Source organism: Pimephales promelas, chromosome 1 (assembly GCF_988280905.1).
Source record: "Pimephales promelas chromosome 1, fPimPro1.hap1.1, whole genome shotgun sequence".
Classification (NCBI taxonomy): Eukaryota; Metazoa; Chordata; class Actinopteri; order Cypriniformes; family Leuciscidae; genus Pimephales; species Pimephales promelas.
Genome location: NC_142769.1, coordinates 52,911,807 through 52,932,220, shown reverse-complemented (window position 1 = coordinate 52,932,220; position 20,414 = coordinate 52,911,807). Strand labels below are relative to the sequence as shown.

The following is a 20,414-nucleotide window of genomic DNA, read 5'->3' as shown; positions in this document are numbered from 1 at the left end:
TTCAACATGTTTCAATAAGTCTTTCAGGGCATTTCCGTTCACGAACAGATCTTCTCAGCGGTATCTCAGTCTTTTCAGATTGTTCGACTACAGCAGTTAAATCTTTCAAAAGATGTTGACGATTCCTCCTTAACACAACACCACTCGAAGTTTCAATATTATAGGACCTTGGTTGAATTTGTTCAAGTACAACACCTTTCTGACTCCAGGTATTAGTCTTGTCTTTAAATCTGACCTCCTCACCGGCACAAAGCTCAGGCAAATGATGAGTTCCTCTATCATAATAGACCTTTTGCTTAGCCTTTTGTTGTTCTTTGAATTCTTTAACTTTCTCACTGCCTGCTGTCACCAGAAGATCCTCAGAGATTGGTAAATTAGAACGAAGACGTCGTCCCATTAAGATATGCCGGCGAGTTTCCACACTCAAGAGGAGTACTACGATAAGCAAGCAATCCCATGTAAAAACTACTTCCATCATCGCTCGCCTTCTGCATCAACCTTTTCACCACTCCAACTGACTTTTCCACAAGTCCATTCGACTGGGGAAAATATGGACTTGATGTTGTATGTCTGAAGTCCCAGTCTTTCGAAAAGCTGTGGAAACTAGCATTAACAAATTGAGGACCGTTATCTGTAAAAACTTCCATCGGTACTCCATGTCTAGCAAAGATTGATTTCATACATGATATAACATTTTCTGCCGTGGTGGTGCTTAACGCACATACTTCTGGATAACATGAATAATAGTCTGTAACCAAGAGGTAATTTTTCCCCTGACATGTAAACAGGTCAGCACCTATTTTTTGGTATGGTCTTTCAGGTACCGGATGCGACATTAAGGGCTCTCTTGGATTATTGGATTGATATTTAGCACATGTCTGACACTTCTATTGTGATGTCCTGATTAATTCCAGGCCAATACATAACTTCACGAGCTCTTTTTTTACATTTCTCAATTCCCAGATGGCCTTCATGGATTTTGTTCAACATCTCACGTCTCAGATTTCTTGGAATCACTATTTTATTTCCTTTATACAGAATTCCATTACAGACAGACAATTCAGACCTGCAGTTCCAAAATTCATGAACTTCTGCAACACAATTTTGCTTCACATCTGGCCAGCCATTCATGACATAGAATCTCACCTGAGTGAGTGTCTGATCTTGTTCTGTCTCTTGACAGATCAGTTTCATTTTGGAATCAGCAACAGGTAAAGCTTCAATGATCATATTTACATATACTTGAATGTCCTCAGTCAGCTTTCCACTCGACGGTGTGGTTGGATCTACGGCTCTGGACAAGGTGTCTGCCACAAACATTAATTTGCCTGGTGTATAAAACACAGTTAATGCATACCGTTGCAATCTGATCATCATTCTTTGGATTCTCAATGGACAATCATTTAGAGATTTTTTGAACAGTGCAATCAGCGGTTTATGATCAGTTTCAACATCAACAGGCTGTCCTGCCACAAACTGATGAAATCTCTCACAAGCAAAAGTAATACTAAGCAACTCTTTTTCAATTTGAGCGTACCTACACTCCGCATCAGTCATTGAGCGTGAGGCATATGCAACTGGTTGCCAGGTTCCGTCATGCTCCTGGAGAAGTACTGCTCCCAATCCTGACTGTGAAGCATCAGCTGAAATTTAAATAGAACGATTGGGGTCATAAAATTTCAAAATTGGCTCTCTAGTTAAAATCAATTTCAAATATTGCCATGCAGCTTCCTGTTCATGGTTCCATTCCCATCCATTCTTTTTCTCAGTTAGCCATCTTAATGGAGCTATCTTCTCCGACAAATTAGGTATGAATTTACTCATATAGTTCAACATACCCATGAATCTTTGGACATCTTTTACACTTTGCGGCCTTGGCATATGTTCAATAGCAGAGATCTTCAGAGGATCAGGTCGCACTCCAGCACTACTAATGATGTCACCCAAAAACGTTAATTCAGTTACTCCCAATTGGCACTTTTCTCTGTTCAACTTCAAATTTGCACGCCTGGTTGCCTCCAACACCTTTCTTAACCTTGCATCATGTTCTTCTTTCGAAGCTCCCCACACAATTATATCATCCATCGATGTATCAACTCCTTCCATATGTTCATAGATCATGTGCACTGTTTTATGATACACCTCAGGAGCCGAGGCAATTCCGAAAGGAAGCCTTAAGAAACAATATCTTCCATATGGCGTATTAAATGTACACAGTTTTGAGCTGGCAGCATCCAGTTTTAACTGCCAAAATCCTGAGGATGCATCTAGCTTGCTGAAATATTTGGCATTTGCAAACTGGGCCATAATCTCTTCACGTGTAGGAAGCTTGAAATGTTCTCTCTTAATTGCTCTGTTCAAATCTCTAGGATCAAGACAAACCCGAAGTTTTCCATTCTTTTTGTCCACAATCACCAACGAACTAACCCAATCTGTGGGATGATCAATTTTCTGTATCACTCCTAAACTCTCCATTTTATCCAGCTCTTCTTTTAACTGTCTCTGAAGTGCAAATGGTACCTTTCGACATGGATGTATCACTGGAGGTACAGTTTCATCAATCTGAATGGTGTGCTCCCCTGACAAACAGCCTAAGCCTTTAAATACATCCCCATACTCCGTTAAGATCGAGCCGTACTCGGGTTCAGACACTTTTGATTCTGCTACCATCAGCACTCTTTTCACCAGATGCAGCCTCTCACAAGCAGACAAACCCAAGATAGCTTGAAAATCCTTTGGCACCACTACAAATGCCAAACTATGTTCTTTATCCTTATATCGCACTTTGGCAACACATTTTCCTTTCACTGGTATGTCCGCTCCAGAGTATCCAGTTACCTTCAACTTAGCAACATGCAACTTTGGTCTAGGTTTTAGCTTGTTAAATTCAGTTTCAGAAAGGAGATTAACTTGGGCTCCAGTGTCAAGCTTAAACGCAACTGTACTGTTGTTTATTTGCAGTTGTACGATCCACTCTTTATGTTCTTCTCCACCTTCTGCTACTGCATCCACATAGAATTCTTCTACTTCACACTCAGTCACAGTATTCACTTGGCTTGATGTTCGTTTACTCTTACAACAGCGTGCATAATGATTAACTTTACCACAATTGTTGCAATTTTTCCCATACGCTGGACATTTTCTCGGGAGATGTTGCATCCCACAACGATCGCACGTTCTTTGAGGCTTATCAATTACCATCCTGCTCTGTTCCGGTTGCGTTCCTTGCTTTGCGCTTACACAGGGTGTCTGAGACTTCTTAACAACATCCACAGCACACGTCTCATTTAATAATTCTCTCGCTTGTGTCTTTACAGTCTCTGCCGCTCTACAAAGTGAAAGAGCTTTCTCCAAATCCAACTCTTGTTCTCGAAGTAACCGTTCCCTCAATCCATTGTCAGGTATTCCACACACAATCCTGTCTTTGATCAACGAATCGGTTAACTCTCCAAACTCACAAGTTTTACTTCTGTGTCTGAGCTCCGTCACATACTGATCGATTGTTTCCCCAGTTTTCTGCATGCACGTGAAAAATCGATGGCGTTCATAAGTAACATTTCTCTTGGGTATGCAAAACGCTTCAAACTGGTCCATTATCGGCTGTAACTTCAAACTTTCTCCTTCGTCAAAAGTGAAATTATTATATACCTCCAAAGCTTCATCGCCAACCACATGAAGAAATAAAGACGCTTTCATCTTCTCTGACTTACGATCTCCATCAATTGCAGATAAATACAGAAGAAATCGTTGCTTAAATCGTCTCCAATTTTCAGCAACATTACCGGACAAATGAAGCTTCGGTGGTGGCTGCAATCCTTCCATTTCTCGTCACATGTGCGTAGAAACTCCACAAACTTTCACTTCCGAAATCACTTCTGACACCATGTTTTGGTTCGGATGATCAATCACCGAGTCCTGAGCCATTGATGAGCATATATCCAGATTTATTCATACATTCATGGTCGCGTGCTGCCACTACACGCACCAAGCTAATTGTGTCTGTCACCTGCTGCACATGCGCCCACATATATTAGACAGGGTTGCCACTACTCCATAAAAACAACCACTATCATTACATCGATGTCATGAGAGACGTCGTTTCCACGTTGATTCAATGTCAGTTTGCTGTCTGGGATCGTTTTGCCTCCCCCTAAGCTCCGCCCACATAAAAACGTCACCATGTTTACCAACTGAAAAGGGGTCTATACTCTGTCCACTTATGAGTTCACGGGTCCAAAAAGTTCAGGTATGTGCACAAAAGAAAGTCTATGAATCCCTTTGCAGGAAAATTCACTAATCTGCCGATTGAAGAGTCCAGTTCTGAACTCTCATTATACTTTCCCACCAAGGCAGAGCTAGTGTTGATTTGGAGCCCAATATTACGTGTCTGCATTTTCAGGACCCCACTTCTAGGACCCTAGTTTTGGAGGACCGAAAAAAGTGCCACAAAGGCAGTATTTCCACCCAGTTATAACTACATTACAGTGTTTTTTCTCAAGTTTTATTGTGCATTTGTTTGTGTGTGTGAGAGTGTTTATAAGTGAGTGTGTGTGTGTAGGAATGTTGGGAAGCCTGATGGGAAGGCATATGGTCTCTTCATGAGGGACTTTTCGTCCAGATGGCGTGTGTGTGTGTGTTGTGGTGATACAGTCACATGCAGTATCTCACAACACACAGAAATGCCAAATAATCTCAAGTAACTGCACACAATCAGACTCAGTCGAGTCGAGATCAGATTAGTCAGACTCACAGTTAGCATTAGATTAGGACACTGAAACACAGGAGTGTATCAGGAGAAGCTGAAACACACCTCATCACACTGAAACACAGGAGTGTGTCTGGTCCTCCAGGATGGTTGTGTCGCGGGTCTCGCTGCTCGCTGGGCTCCTGTGTGTGACGGGCTTCGGGGTCCGGGGCCAGAACGACACCGAGCCGCTCGTGCTGGAGGGAAAGTGTTTGGTGGTGTGCGACTCCACTCCCACATCGGAGCCGGCCGGGAACCCTCTGGGAATGTCGGTGCGTTCGGGAAGCGGACGGGTCGCCTTCTCCGCCGTCAGGAACAACAACCACGAGCCGTCGGAGATGAGCAACCGCACCATGACCATATACTTCGACCAGGTAGGATGAACGTGAGCTTGATGCTGTAGCCGTTTTATCAGCAGTGTGTGATGAAGCAATGTGTGTGTGTCCCGTCGAAGGTTCTGGTGAACATCGGGAGTCATTTCGATCCGGCACGGAGTGTTTTCCTGGCTCCGAGAAAAGGAGTGTACAGCTTCAGTTTCAACGTGGTCAAAGTCTACAACAGACAAACTATACAGGTGATCATTCAACATCGAAGTACATACTTCTACGGCTGCCTTGTCGAAAAATGCTACTGTAGCGCGAATTGATCGCAGAATGCCGATTAAAGTCGTATGAAATACAATTATAATACAATTCTAAGTTATGAGTAGCTACTGTATACTGTAGACTACTGTTTTTATTTTTAAAAGGGTGTGAAAAGTAAAAATTATCATAAAATTTTCATCTCTGACTCGTCAAAGCACCTTTCCTCATAGTAAATGAAACTTTCAGTTATTCCTTTTCAGCTGGCTAACCGTACAAATATTCATATGATAGTAAGCATTTTTTAAAGGGAAATTATACATTATAACAGGAAAATGTACCTATTGTAAAAAAAAAAAAAAAAAAAAAAACCGGAGTCTGCACATGCGCATAACCGGTAAGTAGCAAATCTCGATGGGTACCATGAATTGTCAGAACACCTGTTTACACAATACAGACCGTTTCAAAGTGATAAATAAGAAAATAACAGTGTTACTCACGTTAAATTCCAGAAGTTACTTTGGACGCATCTACTTCGTTCACGTGCTATGGAAAGTAGGATATTTTCCACTTGTGAACTGGTACCAGTGTGTTGCGTTCAAGTGCTTTTGTTGTCGTAATGTGGTAAAAAGATGGAGATCCAGACCTGTTATTTAGCTAAAACTATTTTAGATTGCTTACGTATTCGGCAACAGCAAGAAAATGATTTATCAAAACAAAAGGTAAATAATATGCTATATATTTTCTAGATCATAAATAAATATTTTTACCATTCACGACTCTTGCGGTGCTCTCCGCCATTTTGAAAAGTTCAAAGGTTATCTCATCTCGGCAACTCGTCCATCAAAATATTCTACGAGTTGCCCAGTGTAAAATACCACATGAGGGGGTGTTTATGTGCATTTTCCACGTCGGCTTTTGGTATTTACCATAATTACCATAGCACATGAACGCAGCATAATTCTTTATTTTGACCAGCAATTCCATGCTTTGAAATGATGTGTGTTGTGGAAAGCGCGATTGGTTACAAATAACGTGAATTGAAAGACAGTTTTTAATTTTTTAGATATTTCGATATGCTATAGAAATGTAGTAAATTTGACCATTTTTGAAGAGTATAAACATGCTTGGAAGGAAATGTCGTCACTGGACATATTTCGTGTCAAAGCAATGATAAATGACAGATTAGCTCACATAGACTGATGTTGTGACCACCGTGTGTAGACTGAAAGATATTGAGAAATGTGTCCTAGCGATTGTCCTAGTATCATTAAGAGTCCGCTGTCCGCCAGGTGAGTCTGGTGCTGAACGGCTGGCCGGTGTTCTCCGCGTTCGCCGGCGATCAGGACGTGACGCGCGAGGCGGCGACCAACGCCGGTCTGGTGAACATGGAGAGAGGAGACAAAGCCTCGCTCAAACTGGAGAGAGGAAACCTGATGGGCGGATGGAAGTACTCCACCTTCTCGGGGTTCCTCGTGTTCCCCCTGTAGAAACAGAAGTGTGTGTGTGTGTGTGTGTGTGTGTGTGTGTGTGTGTGTGTGTGTGTGTGTGTGTGTGTGTGTGTGTGTGTGTGTGTGTGTGTAAAACAGAGACATTGAGAGAAGGAACACATTTAGCTCACCGTTCACAAGCTCATCTGCAACTTTTCTTTATGAGTGAACCTGCTTCTTCATTTCAGAATTCAAATTTGCTGATCATTTATTCACCACCGTGTTTTCCTCAAAAACATTCATTTCTTTTTAAGGCGTGCACTGTACAAAATAAAACCATAATTTTTACGGTAAAAAAACCCCGGCAGCTGCATGTGGTTGCCAAAACTTTACTGTTAAAAATACGGTAGGAAAGTTTATGGTTATACAGACTTAACTTTAACTTTAAATTTACAGTAATAAACCGTATTTCATTTTCTGATAAAGTGTTGATTCACCAACCCTAATGTACAATAACTGATTAGAAAAACAAAACAAGACAACTATGAGGATTTTTCTGTTAACCAATTAACTGTTTTGCATTGTAGCATTTTTAAAGGTCTTTTACAATTAAAACCACGATTATATTTTACAATGATACTGTACATTCTTACATATATCCCCTTTAACACGTCACAATGCACTTTCAGGGAACAAAATGGGATTCAAAACTGCTTGTTTTTCATGAATGTGCTGATCTTCAACCTCAGGACGTCAAGCTCAATATGACACAAGCTCTTCGGATGTCATTTTGCATGTGGTTTGTATATCCTAAAAAATTAGGATACATGATTTCTGTTGTTACAATTAAAGACTTAAATACAAAATGTCTCATTTTAAAAATAAATAAATAAATAAATAAATAACACTTGGTTGGGAAGTGAACAATGACACAAAAAAATGTCTATGAAATACTATGTTTTTGGTAATAAAATTACAAATATTGCAGGACTGTATCAGTGATTCACCAAAAGTCACCAATTTAAGAAAGGCATGCAGACATTTATTTTGTGTTTAAAAGAAGTCTTTACAACCGTACAATAAAATGTTTATGTCTTGAAGCATGAAAGATTGGAACTTCCTTTGTTTTTGAAATAGGTTTAAATATTGATAATTGGTAACTATAAAAAGAATTTTTGATGATATTTTAATGAATATTAATGGCAAAACCATTGTATTGTCATGCACTTGTACTGAAAAGAAAACATCCAAAATACACATTTAAGTGTTTATTTTATAAACACGCGTCTGTTAATTAAAATAGATTTTTTTGGCAAATTTCACAAAATGATTTTTTTTCTCCACTTCAGTAAAACTTATAAACACCAAAACTTACAGTTTTATTCCTGTCTATATTCTGAAGGTTTTTACTGAAGCGTTTGTTCATATTTCATTCAACCTGATTTATGCAACATGTTATGCCTAAAAACAGAAATAGAAAATCGAAAAACCTGTAAAAACTGTAATACGTCAACAAAACCAAACGAGTTTGAACCTATCTTTATCCAATTAATACGATTATGTTCTAATGTATGCAAATTTGAGCATATTTAATTAAAAGGTTTCATTTGCATATTTATACTGGCCCCTAACATGGTTAAATAATCTGTCTACAGAAGAATAGTGTTCATGTACAGTGATGAATCAGCCTGGTTTGTCCTGTAAGTCTGGCCTCACACCGCCTGTGAAGGTCAGAGAGTAAACGGACACAAGCGTCCACAGACTCGATTTATCATCATTATCTGCCATCTGTTGTTGACCAGGTCCAGAGCCAAAGAACAGCCGTCTCCGGCCCGACAACACACACTCGCTCTCCCTTCATCCATACTAAAAGGCAGTGTGTTAGATTAGGCATGTGCACAGAAAACATAACTATTTTTATAGATATATAATGGTAACAATTTACAGAAAAGTTCATTAGTTAACATGAACTAAGAGTGAGCAATACTTCTGCAGCATTAAAAAAAATCTAAGTTAATATTAATTTGAACATTTACTACATTATTAAAATCAAAGGTTGCATCAGAACTAACATGAACAAACAGCTGTATTTTTAGATTAATAATATTGTAACAAATGTATTGCTCATTTCTAGTTCATGTTAATTAATAGAATAATTAATGTTCACTAATGCACCTTATTGTAAAGTGTAACCGATGTAATTGAGAAAGGCAGGAATAGTCCCGCAGTGTTGTGTCCAGAACTGCAGGAGGACGCTCGGGATCCGGGCGCGCAGATGGGACACGGGATCGGGAAGCTTCTGATGCCAGAATCCCGCTGACCAAACCACACGACCTCCTCGTCACACGACGGAGCAGAAAGCACAGGACACGTCCAACACAGCTTGGGGAACAGTTATAGCCACAAACACACACGGAAAAACATGACATAAAGAGTCGAAATGATGACACACTAAGTAAAAAAAATGGATAATAATTTTTTTATGGATGGTCTTATTTTTCGGAGGGACGACGAGAAAGACAATATAATAGGAAAATAATAATACACATTACAAACAGTTTTATGGGTGAAAATGAAATAAACTGTTCAAATGAGGATGAAGTGTTGAATTAGCATTACTTAATTAATTAGCATAAATTGAGCTTGACCTGCCAACTTAAGCGTCATTGTTACAGATGTGTGTGTGTAAATATACGCCATATAATATATATATATATATATATATATAAAATATAACGCCGATCCAAGTGCGCAGAATCTCATATGGTCCGTTGTTTCCAGAAGAAACACAAACCGTTTACTTGTCTTCAATATGTACACGTAGCCTACTATTCGCGCTCACCTTATCACCTTATTCACATCTCACCAGCGCACTTGGATCGGCTGGTAGAGACTATTTTTCCAAGATGGCTTCTTCCTGAATTCGCGAAATTTACTGTGTATAAAACATCTGCTTATTAAACTGTATGGACACTGACAAAGTTCTCAACGCTTCGGTTTGAATGTAGGGACTCTTTTTATGCTGTCGTGTTACTGTGGGGCTATTCTGAGCCTTGTTAGTGGTAATAACAAGCGATTTTTATTTGTCATTACTCTATGCCCTATATACTAGCATTATACTAGCGTTATAGGCTAAACTGTTTTTAGAGATAAAACTATTTACATTCGGCAATCATGAAAACAAATCTCAGATAACGGTTGACTAGGTAACAATGTGTAATTAGACTAAAGGTTCATTTTGCGCCGGAGTTGTCCTTTAATCTTCAATCTCTCCTGACTGCTTTGGCGGACAATTACCTGTCAATCAAGCTCCACGCGGAGGGTCAATTGTGAGATAAAAAGTTGCAATTATTTTGTTGTTAAAATGTTTTATTCTGTGGCTTCCATAGCCTACAAATATGAATAAATCAGAATCACAAAATCAATTCTGCATGAAAAATAAACTTCTTTCTCTCCATGTTGTTGGTCACACTCGCACTCCTCCACGAGACTGAACCTCTCGACTCGATATCATCACCTCACACTGAAAAAAATAATATGCTTTATCTAATCAATAAAATTGTGGCAACATATTACAAGCAATATTATTAATTAAATTGTACAAATTAGAATTAATTAGAATGTTAATTTGATTAATTATTACTCAATTCTAATTTGTTCAATTTAATAAATAATATTGCTTGTAATCTGTTGCCACAATTTTATTGATTAGACAAAAGCATATTCATTTTTACAGTGCAGGCCCGTGGCGTCGCAGGGCTTCACTTGGTCTGGTGTCTCTGCCGGGATCTCTGAACTATATTCAGGGAGTTATTGTTTCCGATCTGAACTCCAAACACGTTGGACATGCTGATGCGGACGCCTGAAAGAGAAGCAGAAGAACGAGCGAGTGAGTCAAGCTTTCAGTTCCTGATTATACTGAGGTTTCATCATCAACACAGACCATTACTTATTGCTAATTATGCTCCATTTATGCAGTTTATTCACTTAAAAGTAGCATCAATCAATCAAAATTCGTACTTGGAATTAATCAATTTATTTTAAATATTGATCACATAAATGAACATTATATTGACAGGCCAAATTAAATTAATCATTTTAATAAACCATTTTTAATAAACAAACTGGAATATCTGCATTAAAATCTGCATACACTCTTAGAAGAAAAGGTTCTATATAGAACCTTAAAAGGTTCTATCAGTGCTACGTATTTGGAACCCCCTAAAAGGTTCTATACACTCTTAAAAAAGGGTTCTATATAAGAACCCTGGGGTTCCATACTTGGCCAATAGAACCTTTTACCAAAAAAAAATGGTTCTATATAGAACCATTTTGGAGTTCCATATATGAAGCGGGGGATGGAACCATTTCTGGTTCTAAATAGAACCATTTCTTCTAAGAGTGTAATAATGAGAAATCCTGAGAAATGCAGCATGTGTCAAGTGGCGTTACACTTTCTCCAGAAATATTGCAGCAGATGAGTAAACTGACCTGGTGTGGACGTCTGACGCTGTAAGAAACAAACACACAACACACACACGTGAGACGTCAGTCGCATCAATGATAGTTGGTTAGTTTGATTGGTGTGGTTTCAGACCTGGGGTGTTCTGGGAGGCGTCGGAGGCACACTGGGACGAGCAAACAAGTCTACAACACACACAGATGCATTCAGCAACACACTAATCATGCTAATCATCACAATGCATTGTTGATTTTGGTCCGCATTACCTCTGTGTCCGGGGTTTGTGTCGCCGGCTCCCGTTTCCTGAGGACAGAGACAGCGTTTGCGATTACTCTCATTTATCTCTTGCTTTCCCACTGAGAACGGCTCGAGATGTTTTAACGAGGGACGCAGCGAAGCGAGAAAGCTCATCTTCGTTTACCGAGAACTGGTTAATGTTGATATAGTGTATATATAACATCAGAGTATTTTGATAAAACAAAATTAATAACTTAAATATTAATAAGAATTTAATCAAATAATTTATTGTATATATTTTTTAATAATTTATTATATATTATATATATTATATTTAATAAATAATTGAATGTAAAATTTGATAAGAAATGATCAAATTTATTTATGTATATTTTTATAACCGTGACGCAGTTCGGTATAATAACTGGTGTGTGTTTCCATGAAATTAAATTACATGGAGAAGCCAGATTTTTAAATCTACAACAATATAAAATAATAAAACATAATATAACAATGTAAATATATAATATTATATAAAATAATATCATATAACACAACACCTGTTTGGGAAGCGGTCCAGTAACGCAAGACGAAACCTGACGACGTTCTTCTGAAAGACACGAAGAAGAAGAACGAACATTGATGAACTGTAAGTGTCTTCGGATAAAAGTGTGTGTTGAACACACAGATGTGGACGTAACAAACCGTTGTGTGTGTTATGGGAGAGCTGGACTGGTTTCAGACTGGAACTGACGTCACCTTCCTGATCACACACACACACACACACACAAATATGAGTATTTGCAATTGCACACACACACAGATGAACATAAGAGCCAGATCTAGAGTAACCACGAGCAGTTCAGATCATACACACGTTTGACAATTAATGATAAACCTCAAACTCCGGCCTTCAAGCGTGTTAACAAAAGAGACCATTCAAATTTATAAATGACTATATTTAGATTTAGTTATTTATTTTATTTTTATTTTTAGAGCTTGATACGCCTCCACTTGGGAGAAGCAAACAATCTGCAACCGATTTAAATAGAAATATAAACCAATGAAAGTGACTGTGAGTGAAGTGTGTGTGAGTGTGTGTGTGTGTGTGTGTGTGTGTCTGCACCAGGAGTTTGAGGACGTCTCGGACGGCGTCACTGATCCCGCGCTGGTGCATCTCGAAGATCTTCTCCGTCACATTCACACAGTCTGAAAACAACACACACCCCAGTAAACTAACACACCAAACAATCTACCATAAAAATAATTAATAATACATTTCATTTGTATTATAAAAAAATATATATATTTTTATTTACATAACATTAAATTAATATATTTGATTAAACATTTTTAAAAACTGATTAAATAAATGAAATTTGGTTTAAATAAATACATTTGATGCAACTAAATCAATTAATAAAACTTGATTTGAATTACAGTAAACAAAGATGTAAAGATAATAGATAAATAACAAGATTAATTGAATAAATAAATTTGATTAAAATAATAATTCATTTTATTTAAATAAATAATAAAATTAATATAACAGGAAATGAAAATAAAAATTTGATGAATAAATAAAAGAGAAGGAGTGTAAAAATATGAAAAAAAATTACTGCTTAACTAATTTAATTAATAAAATTAAAATAAATTAAATTTGATTCAAACAAATAAATCATTGAAAAATAAATAAATACAAATGTTTGATTAAAGTAAACACACTTCAAATGATTATAACAAATAAATAAAATGTTTATTTAAATAAATGATTAATCAATGCAAAAACAATAAAGTTTTTATGCATTTATTTGAGTAGAATATAAACTGATTTAAAAAAATGCAAGTTCATTTAAATAAAACTAAATAAATCAATATTACTTGATTTTAATACAAAAGAAAAAATAGTGTAAAAATAAAAAAACACACTAAATAATACGTATTTAATACGTATTATACGTATAATACGTATAATACGTAAAATAAGTTCATAAATTAATAAATATAATCAATATAAATAAAATTGTATTTAAATAATAAATACATATTTGACATCTAAAAGACCAAAAAAAATAAATAAATAACAAATAAATAATAATGAATTAATACACTTGATTAAAATAAATGAAAAAGGATTAATACACTGTAATCTAAATAAATATGATACAACTAAACACTTCATTTAAATGAAAAAGAAAAGCAGTGTAAATAAAACACTACTGAAGTAGATGAGTGAACGGGCGTAAGCGTGTACCGAGGAAGGCCGGCCTGCGGCGCGCGTCCTGGTCCCAGCAGCTCCTCATGAGCGACACCAGTTCCCCCAGTCCCTCCGCCTCGCCGGGGTCGATCAGGCTCAGGTCCGGCCGGTCGCCCTGGGGGATGCGGAACCGCACCAGACTGGACATCGCGCCTGGACACACACACAGATGAAGACACTGCTGTGTGTGTGTGTGTGTGTGTGTGTGTGTGTGTGTGTGATGCTCACCGCCGTACGGCTCCTTCCCAGTGATGATTGACCACAGCAGGACTCCGTAACTGGAGAACAAACATTCACAAAACACACTTTACATTCAGTTACGATACTAGTGTTTGCTCAGAAAACACTCCATCTGACTTCTGATTGGCTGGCGTGGGTTTGGTGGGCGGGGTTTCAGCGAGGTTGGCGTAAACAAAGCTTAATCTACTAGTTTTTTCCCCCTCTTTATTATTGTAAAATGTTACCGCAATAGTAATAATCAAAGATGTAATAATAAAAAAAGGAAATGATCTAGTAGAGATGGTGAGGATGATGAAAGATGAAAGATGAAAAATATATACATGTATATAAATTGCAAATATATATATATATATATATATATATACACACACACACACACACACACACATTTACACACATTGCAAAAAGAACAAAAAAGATGTATATAAAGGGTGTGTGTGTGTTACCTGTACACATCGGAGGCTGTGCTGGGCTTGTAGTTGATGGACTGCAGTGCTTCAGGAGGCATGTAGATCAACGTTCCTCCCTCGTCCTCCTCACGCTCTCTCGAAACCCTCGACACGCTGCGAGCCACTCGGGACAAGCCGAAGTCTGTGATCTGCAGACGACACAGAGCGTTACACACACCGTTACACACACCGTTACACACACCGTTACACACAGCGTTACACACAGCGTTACACACAGCGTTACACACACCGTTACACACACCGTTACACACACCGTTACACACACAGCGTTACACACAGCGTTACACACAGCGTCACACACAGCGTCACACACAGCGTCACACACCGCGTTACACACAGCGTTACACACAGCGTTACACACACCGTTACACACACCGTTACACACACCGTTACACACAGCGTTACACACACCGTTACACACACCGTTACACACAGCGTTACACACACCGTTACACACACCGTTACACACACCGTTACACACACCGTTACACACACAGCGTTACACACAGCGTTACACACAGCGTTACACACAGCGTCACACACAGCGTCACACACAGCGTTACACACAGCGTCACACACAGGGTTACACACAGCGTTACACACAGCGTTACACACAGCGTTACACACAGCGTTACACACAGCGTTACACACAGCGTCACACACAGCGTCACACACCGCGTTACACACCGCGTTACACACAGCGTTACACACAGCGTCACACACAGCGTCACACACAGCGTTACACACATCGTTACACACATCGTTTAAACACAGCGTTACACACAGCGTTACACACATCGTTACACACAGCGTCACACACAGCGTCACACACAGCGTCACACACAGCGTTACACACATCGTTACACACATCGCTTAAACACAGCGTCACACACAGCGTTACACACAGCGTTACACACCGCGTTACACACAGCGTCACACACAGCGTCACACACAGCGTCACACACAGCGTTACACACATCGTTACACACACCGTTACACACACCGTTACACACACAGCGTTACACACAGCGTTACACACAGCGTTACACACAGCGTCACACACAGCGTCACACACAGCGTTACACACAGCGTCACACACAGGGTTACACACAGCGTTACACACAGCGTTACACACAGCGTTACACACAGCGTCACACACAGCGTCACACACAGCGTTACACACAGCGTTACACACAGCGTTACACACAGCGTTACACACAGCGTTACACACAGCGTCACACACAGCGTCACACACAGCGTTACACACAGCGTTACACACAGCGTTACACACATCGTTACACACAGCGTTACACACAGCGTCACACACAGCGTCACACACAGCGTTACACACAGCGTTACACACAGCGTTACACACAGCGTTACACACAGCGTCACACACAGCGTCACACACAGCGTTACACACAGCGTTACACACAGCGTTACACACATCGTTACACACAGCGTTACACACAGCGTCACACACAGCGTCACACACAGCGTCACACACAGCGTCACACACAGCGTCACACACAGCGTTACACACAGCGTCACACACAGCGTCACACACAGCGTCACACACAGCGTCACACACAGCGTTACACACAGCGTCACACACAGCGTTACACACAGCGTTACACACAGCGTTACACACAGCGTCACACACAGCGTCACACACAGCGTTACACACCGCGTTACACACCGCGTTACACACAGCGTTACACACAGCGTCACACACAGGGTTACACACAGCGTTACACACAGCGTTACACACAGCGTTACACACAGCGTCACACACAGCGTTACACACCGCGTTACACACAGCGTTACACACATCGTTTAAACACAGCGTCACACACAGCGTTACACACCGCGTTACACACATCGTTACACACAGCGTTACACACAGCGTCAGCGTTACACACATCGTTACACAGCGTTACACACATCGTTTAAACACAGCGTCACTCACAGCGTCACACACAGCGTTACACACCGCGTTACACACATCGTTACACACAGCGTTACACACAGCGTTACACACAGCGTCAGCGTTACACACATCGTTACACACAGCGTTACACACAGCGTTTAAACACAGCGTCACACACAGCATTACACACAGCGTTACACACATCGTTACACACCGCGTTACACACACACACAATCGGCTGAGGCTAGTCCTGGTGACGAGGATACTGAACCTGCCCACAGAAGCACTCGACTACATACTCATTACACTTAAACTCAGCATTCTGCACTAAATTAGAAACGAGCGCTGAAATAAACATGCGTGAGAAAATTTGTTCAGTCATAAGTTTGACTTTATCTCATAATCATGACTTTATGCATATAAAATCATGAGGAAAATACTCAATATCAAGATGAATTATGCAAATGTCATAATTTCATCTTTATGCAATTTCGACTTTTTTTCTCATAATTGTGACTTTTCATCTCATATTTTGTACTTTTTTAGTCAAAAATGTAGTTTGACTTCAATACCGATATACATATAATCAAATGTTGCTAGCGGCGTGGACTGGCCTTGGCGTCGAGGCTGTGGTTGAGGAGCACGTTGCTGGGCTTCAGGTCGAGGTGCAGCAGTGGAGGACTCAGGTGATGGAGGAAGTTCATGCCCAGGCCGACCTGATGAGCCATGCGGAAGCCCAGGGGCCACGGCGGGGGCCCGGCCAGCGTCTGCAGGAGCCCGGACACCGAGCCCCTGGTCATGAACTCCATCACCAGCCCGGACTGCAGCGGGAACCCGGACTGCCCCAGCCGGCCCTCGTACAGGCCGAAGATGCGCATCACGTTGGGGTTCCCTCCCTGGAACATCAGCTCCGCTTCCCTCAGGATGGAGGACGTGGACCTGCACAGGAGTCAACGACAACACACACTCATCTCCACGATCACAGACATGTTCAGAGTGTGTTTCCATTGAGCGCTAAAAATTTGACTTTTTATCTCAAAATTCATATAATAATTTCGACGTTTTATGTCATAATTGACTTTTAAGACAAAAAATTGTTCTGCATAAATACTGATATATTATTATACTATATCAATGTTTATTGTGCATTTTCATAGAGACCTGAAATAAATGTGATTCATCAAATTTGTTCAGTCATAAGCTTGACTTACCTCATAATAATTACTTAATGTCATAATTTCATATTTATCTCATAATTACTTAGTATGCCATAACACACTTGCTATCTCAACATGTATTTTCATAGAGCACTGAAATAAATGTTGACGTCATAATTTCACTTTAAGTCAAAAAAAAAATTCTTCTGCATAAATACTGATATATCATTATATATTTTTCCACATACTAATAATCAGAAAAATAAATGAGTTGACATTGTAAAACATAGAACACAATTAATCTTTACAATATTAATAGGGTTATCCCGTTATTAGCATGTAACAGTAAATGTATGGTAATGTAAATGGTAACCAGCATGGTAACCAGGATCCAGTTCTTGCCAAACTGTGGTCATGTGACCAGTAGCGGATGTTGCTCCATACGGGGCATGTTGTCACAGACTAGAAAAGCTCTGAAAACAGCAGTAGGATCTACTTTACCCGTCTTTATAAAGCAGCAGCTTTATCGCCACATCCATGACCCATCCTGTGTGTTTGGCCCGGTAAATCTGACCGAATCCCCCGCAACCGATCTTCACGAAACCCTGCAGACAGTCGTCACAAAGTACTTCCGGTCTGCGGCAGAACTGACCGGCATCCATCGATAATCGATATACAGTTAAACAGCCTTAAAGCTTAAACATGTCATGATAGGTTTGTGTCCATCGCTGTTTTCTCCAAGTTCCCTGTTGAATGGCGACGATTCCAGTTCACATCGTGAAGTTCGTTTGTTTCACTTCCCCATCACACACACACACACACACACACACACACACACACACACACACACACACACAGAGGGACGCTTAGCGTACGTGCGCGCGCGCTAAAGACTGACGTCACCTCACCTGTCCGTTTCCGAAACCTGAGAGGAAAACACAAATTATGCTTCGGTCAGTCGTAATTATGTCATAAAAAGTAGACATCTTAAAGGTAAGTCATTATTGTGATATAAAAAGTTGATAAAATCGAAATTTTCATAATTCGTAGGCTAATACAAAATAGTCACAATAGGAGATAAAATGTCCAAGTGAACTGGGATAAAAAGTGAATCATAATTTCGACATTTAAAGTCTTAATTATACTTTTTAATTCATAATTTTGACTTTTTATGTCTTAGTAGCATTTTTCCCCCTTACATTTCTTTAGTTTACATTGGCTAGTACAGTATCCTGGTTAAAGCCATTCTCAGTAGTAGCTTTCAAGTTATGGTCTGGCAAAGCTTCATAGACAAATCATTACCAAAGGGATACCATATCCTCTGCGCCGCAATTCACTTTATGCACAGCTGCACTACTTCCTGAAGTGAACATCAGCCAGCTCATTTGTTTTCTGGCTGTTATTATTGGACAAACTGATTAATCCAGGCGTGTCTGATTATTGTTGTGACTACTGAGATCAGGCACACCTGGATTAATCAGTTTGTCCAATAATGGCAGACAGGAAACAATGGAGCAGGCTGTAGTTAAGGTAGTAGTGCAGCTGTGCATAAAGCCTATTGGATAGAACTAAAACCAATCAGACATATATCTAGCATGTTAGATATCCAGAGCTGTCGCACGACTCAACTGTGGTGTCATGAGCTACAGCCAATCAGCAAGGCATGGGTTGAGGTCACCAAGTAAATCATATTTTTTCTTTTTCTGCATTTTTTCTCAGAGAAAATCATTGCGCAAACAGTTTGCAGCACTAGTTTCTGTCTGACGTACATATTCGCGTGTTGTGTTCTTCGTCTTCTTCACTGGGTATTGGCGCGCGTGCTTCGTCATTTCCAGTCATTTCCGTTTTATCGCGTGATTTTTCGTGACAAAATGTGGTTTGTAGACAAGATAGAATCGTTGGGTGATCTCCTGTTGCGGATCAATCATGTTGGGTCGTGTGGTGTGAACAGCTCAACAACTTTTCTGATGCTAACTTGCTGAGAAAATCTAAATTTGCCGAAAGTTGTCTGGGTTTTCCAGGCTATCTGGCTAGTACATCGATTTCCAATCACCACCGTTTCGGCATTCACTTTGAATATTTCTTTATCAAATTAAAAATAGTAGGCCTAAATTTTACAGAACGTAGATGTGTTATTTATTTATTTTTTAAAACTACACGACTTTTTTCTTCTATTTTTTTGTTTAGTTATTTCTTCAATAACTATATATATATATATATATATATATATATATATATAACATGACTTTTCTTTTGAAATAATGGGGATATTTTTGCCTTGTTTAACCTTTGTTTTTTTAATGTTGTGGTCATCCTAAAATCTGGTGTATTAGCTCGTTAGCCTCAATAAATGTATTTATTATTAAATTAATAAATAAAATATATAATATTTTGATATAAGTCAAAAAGGAAATGTTAAACAATATTAAAGCCCATATATTGAGCTCAAACACAACTTTAATCAGGGTTGGTTGATGACCCCACATATGGATGACCCTGTTTGGGTTTTACCTGCGACTTCTTTTGACTTACCGGAAGTGAGTTTACGTCAGTGGAAATTCCCACAAGACGTGTATGTGTCTGAAAGAAGACACGATGAAGTCTGCGATGAGATATAGTTCATGTGTTTTTCACTCGTTTTCACTTACGACGTTATATGAGGTGTTTTGACAGCGTTTCAGTTCAACAGTCGTGTGTTTGACGCCAGTAGATGTCCGTGACCGAACAAAAGCGCGACGATTCGATTCCCGACGCGCGTCCTTTGCGTCAGTTACGGTAGTCTCATGATCGCAAACTTTCCCTTTAGTTTCATTTCGACAACAATCACCATCACCAGTCATCCTGAATGTGGACAAACGACTCTCTCTTAAGCTCTGGGTGATTCATGAAACAAAAGCCCTTTATAG

At 39.5% G+C, this 20,414-nt stretch overlaps 2 protein-coding genes across 5 annotated transcripts; one reads left to right on the top strand and one right to left on the bottom strand.

Moving 5' to 3' along the window:
• Window positions 1–4,658: 4,658 nt before the first annotated feature.
• Window positions 4,659–7,739, top strand: LOC120477343 (cerebellin-1). Of its 2 annotated transcripts, XM_089131807.1 has the most exons (4): window positions 4,659–5,118; window positions 5,199–5,318; window positions 6,618–6,835; window positions 6,908–7,739. In XM_089131807.1, exons 1-3 carry the CDS (start codon window positions 4,852–4,854, stop codon window positions 6,813–6,815), a joined length of 585 nt encoding a protein of 194 aa, XP_088987933.1. In that variant the 5' UTR covers window positions 4,659–4,851; the 3' UTR covers window positions 6,816–6,835; window positions 6,908–7,739. The 2 variants fall into 2 exon arrangements, with proteins under 2 accessions (XP_088987933.1, XP_088987932.1); XM_089131806.1 differs by lacking the exon at window positions 6,908–7,739 and having other exon boundaries at window positions 6,618–6,847.
• Window positions 7,740–10,103: 2,364 nt separating this feature from the next.
• ripk3 (receptor-interacting serine-threonine kinase 3) lies at window positions 10,104–20,177 on the bottom strand. 3 transcript variants are annotated; one of them, XM_039668918.2, is made up of 14 exons: window positions 20,041–20,177; window positions 18,010–18,433; window positions 16,966–17,290; window positions 14,398–14,549; window positions 13,940–13,989; window positions 13,709–13,864; window positions 12,581–12,663; window positions 12,160–12,217; window positions 12,015–12,064; window positions 11,484–11,520; window positions 11,353–11,402; window positions 11,247–11,265; window positions 10,490–10,617; window positions 10,104–10,278 (listed from the first exon to the last, which is right to left on the bottom strand). In XM_039668918.2, exons 2-13 carry the CDS (start codon window positions 18,168–18,170, stop codon window positions 10,517–10,519), a joined length of 1,242 nt encoding a protein of 413 aa, XP_039524852.2. In that variant the 5' UTR covers window positions 18,171–18,433; window positions 20,041–20,177; the 3' UTR covers window positions 10,104–10,278; window positions 10,490–10,516. The 3 variants fall into 3 exon arrangements, with proteins under 3 accessions (XP_039524852.2, XP_088987927.1, XP_088987928.1); XM_089131801.1 differs by having other exon boundaries at window positions 10,104–10,617; XM_089131802.1 differs by having other exon boundaries at window positions 10,104–10,617; window positions 12,015–12,061.
• Between the last annotated feature and the right edge of the window lie 237 nt (window positions 20,178–20,414).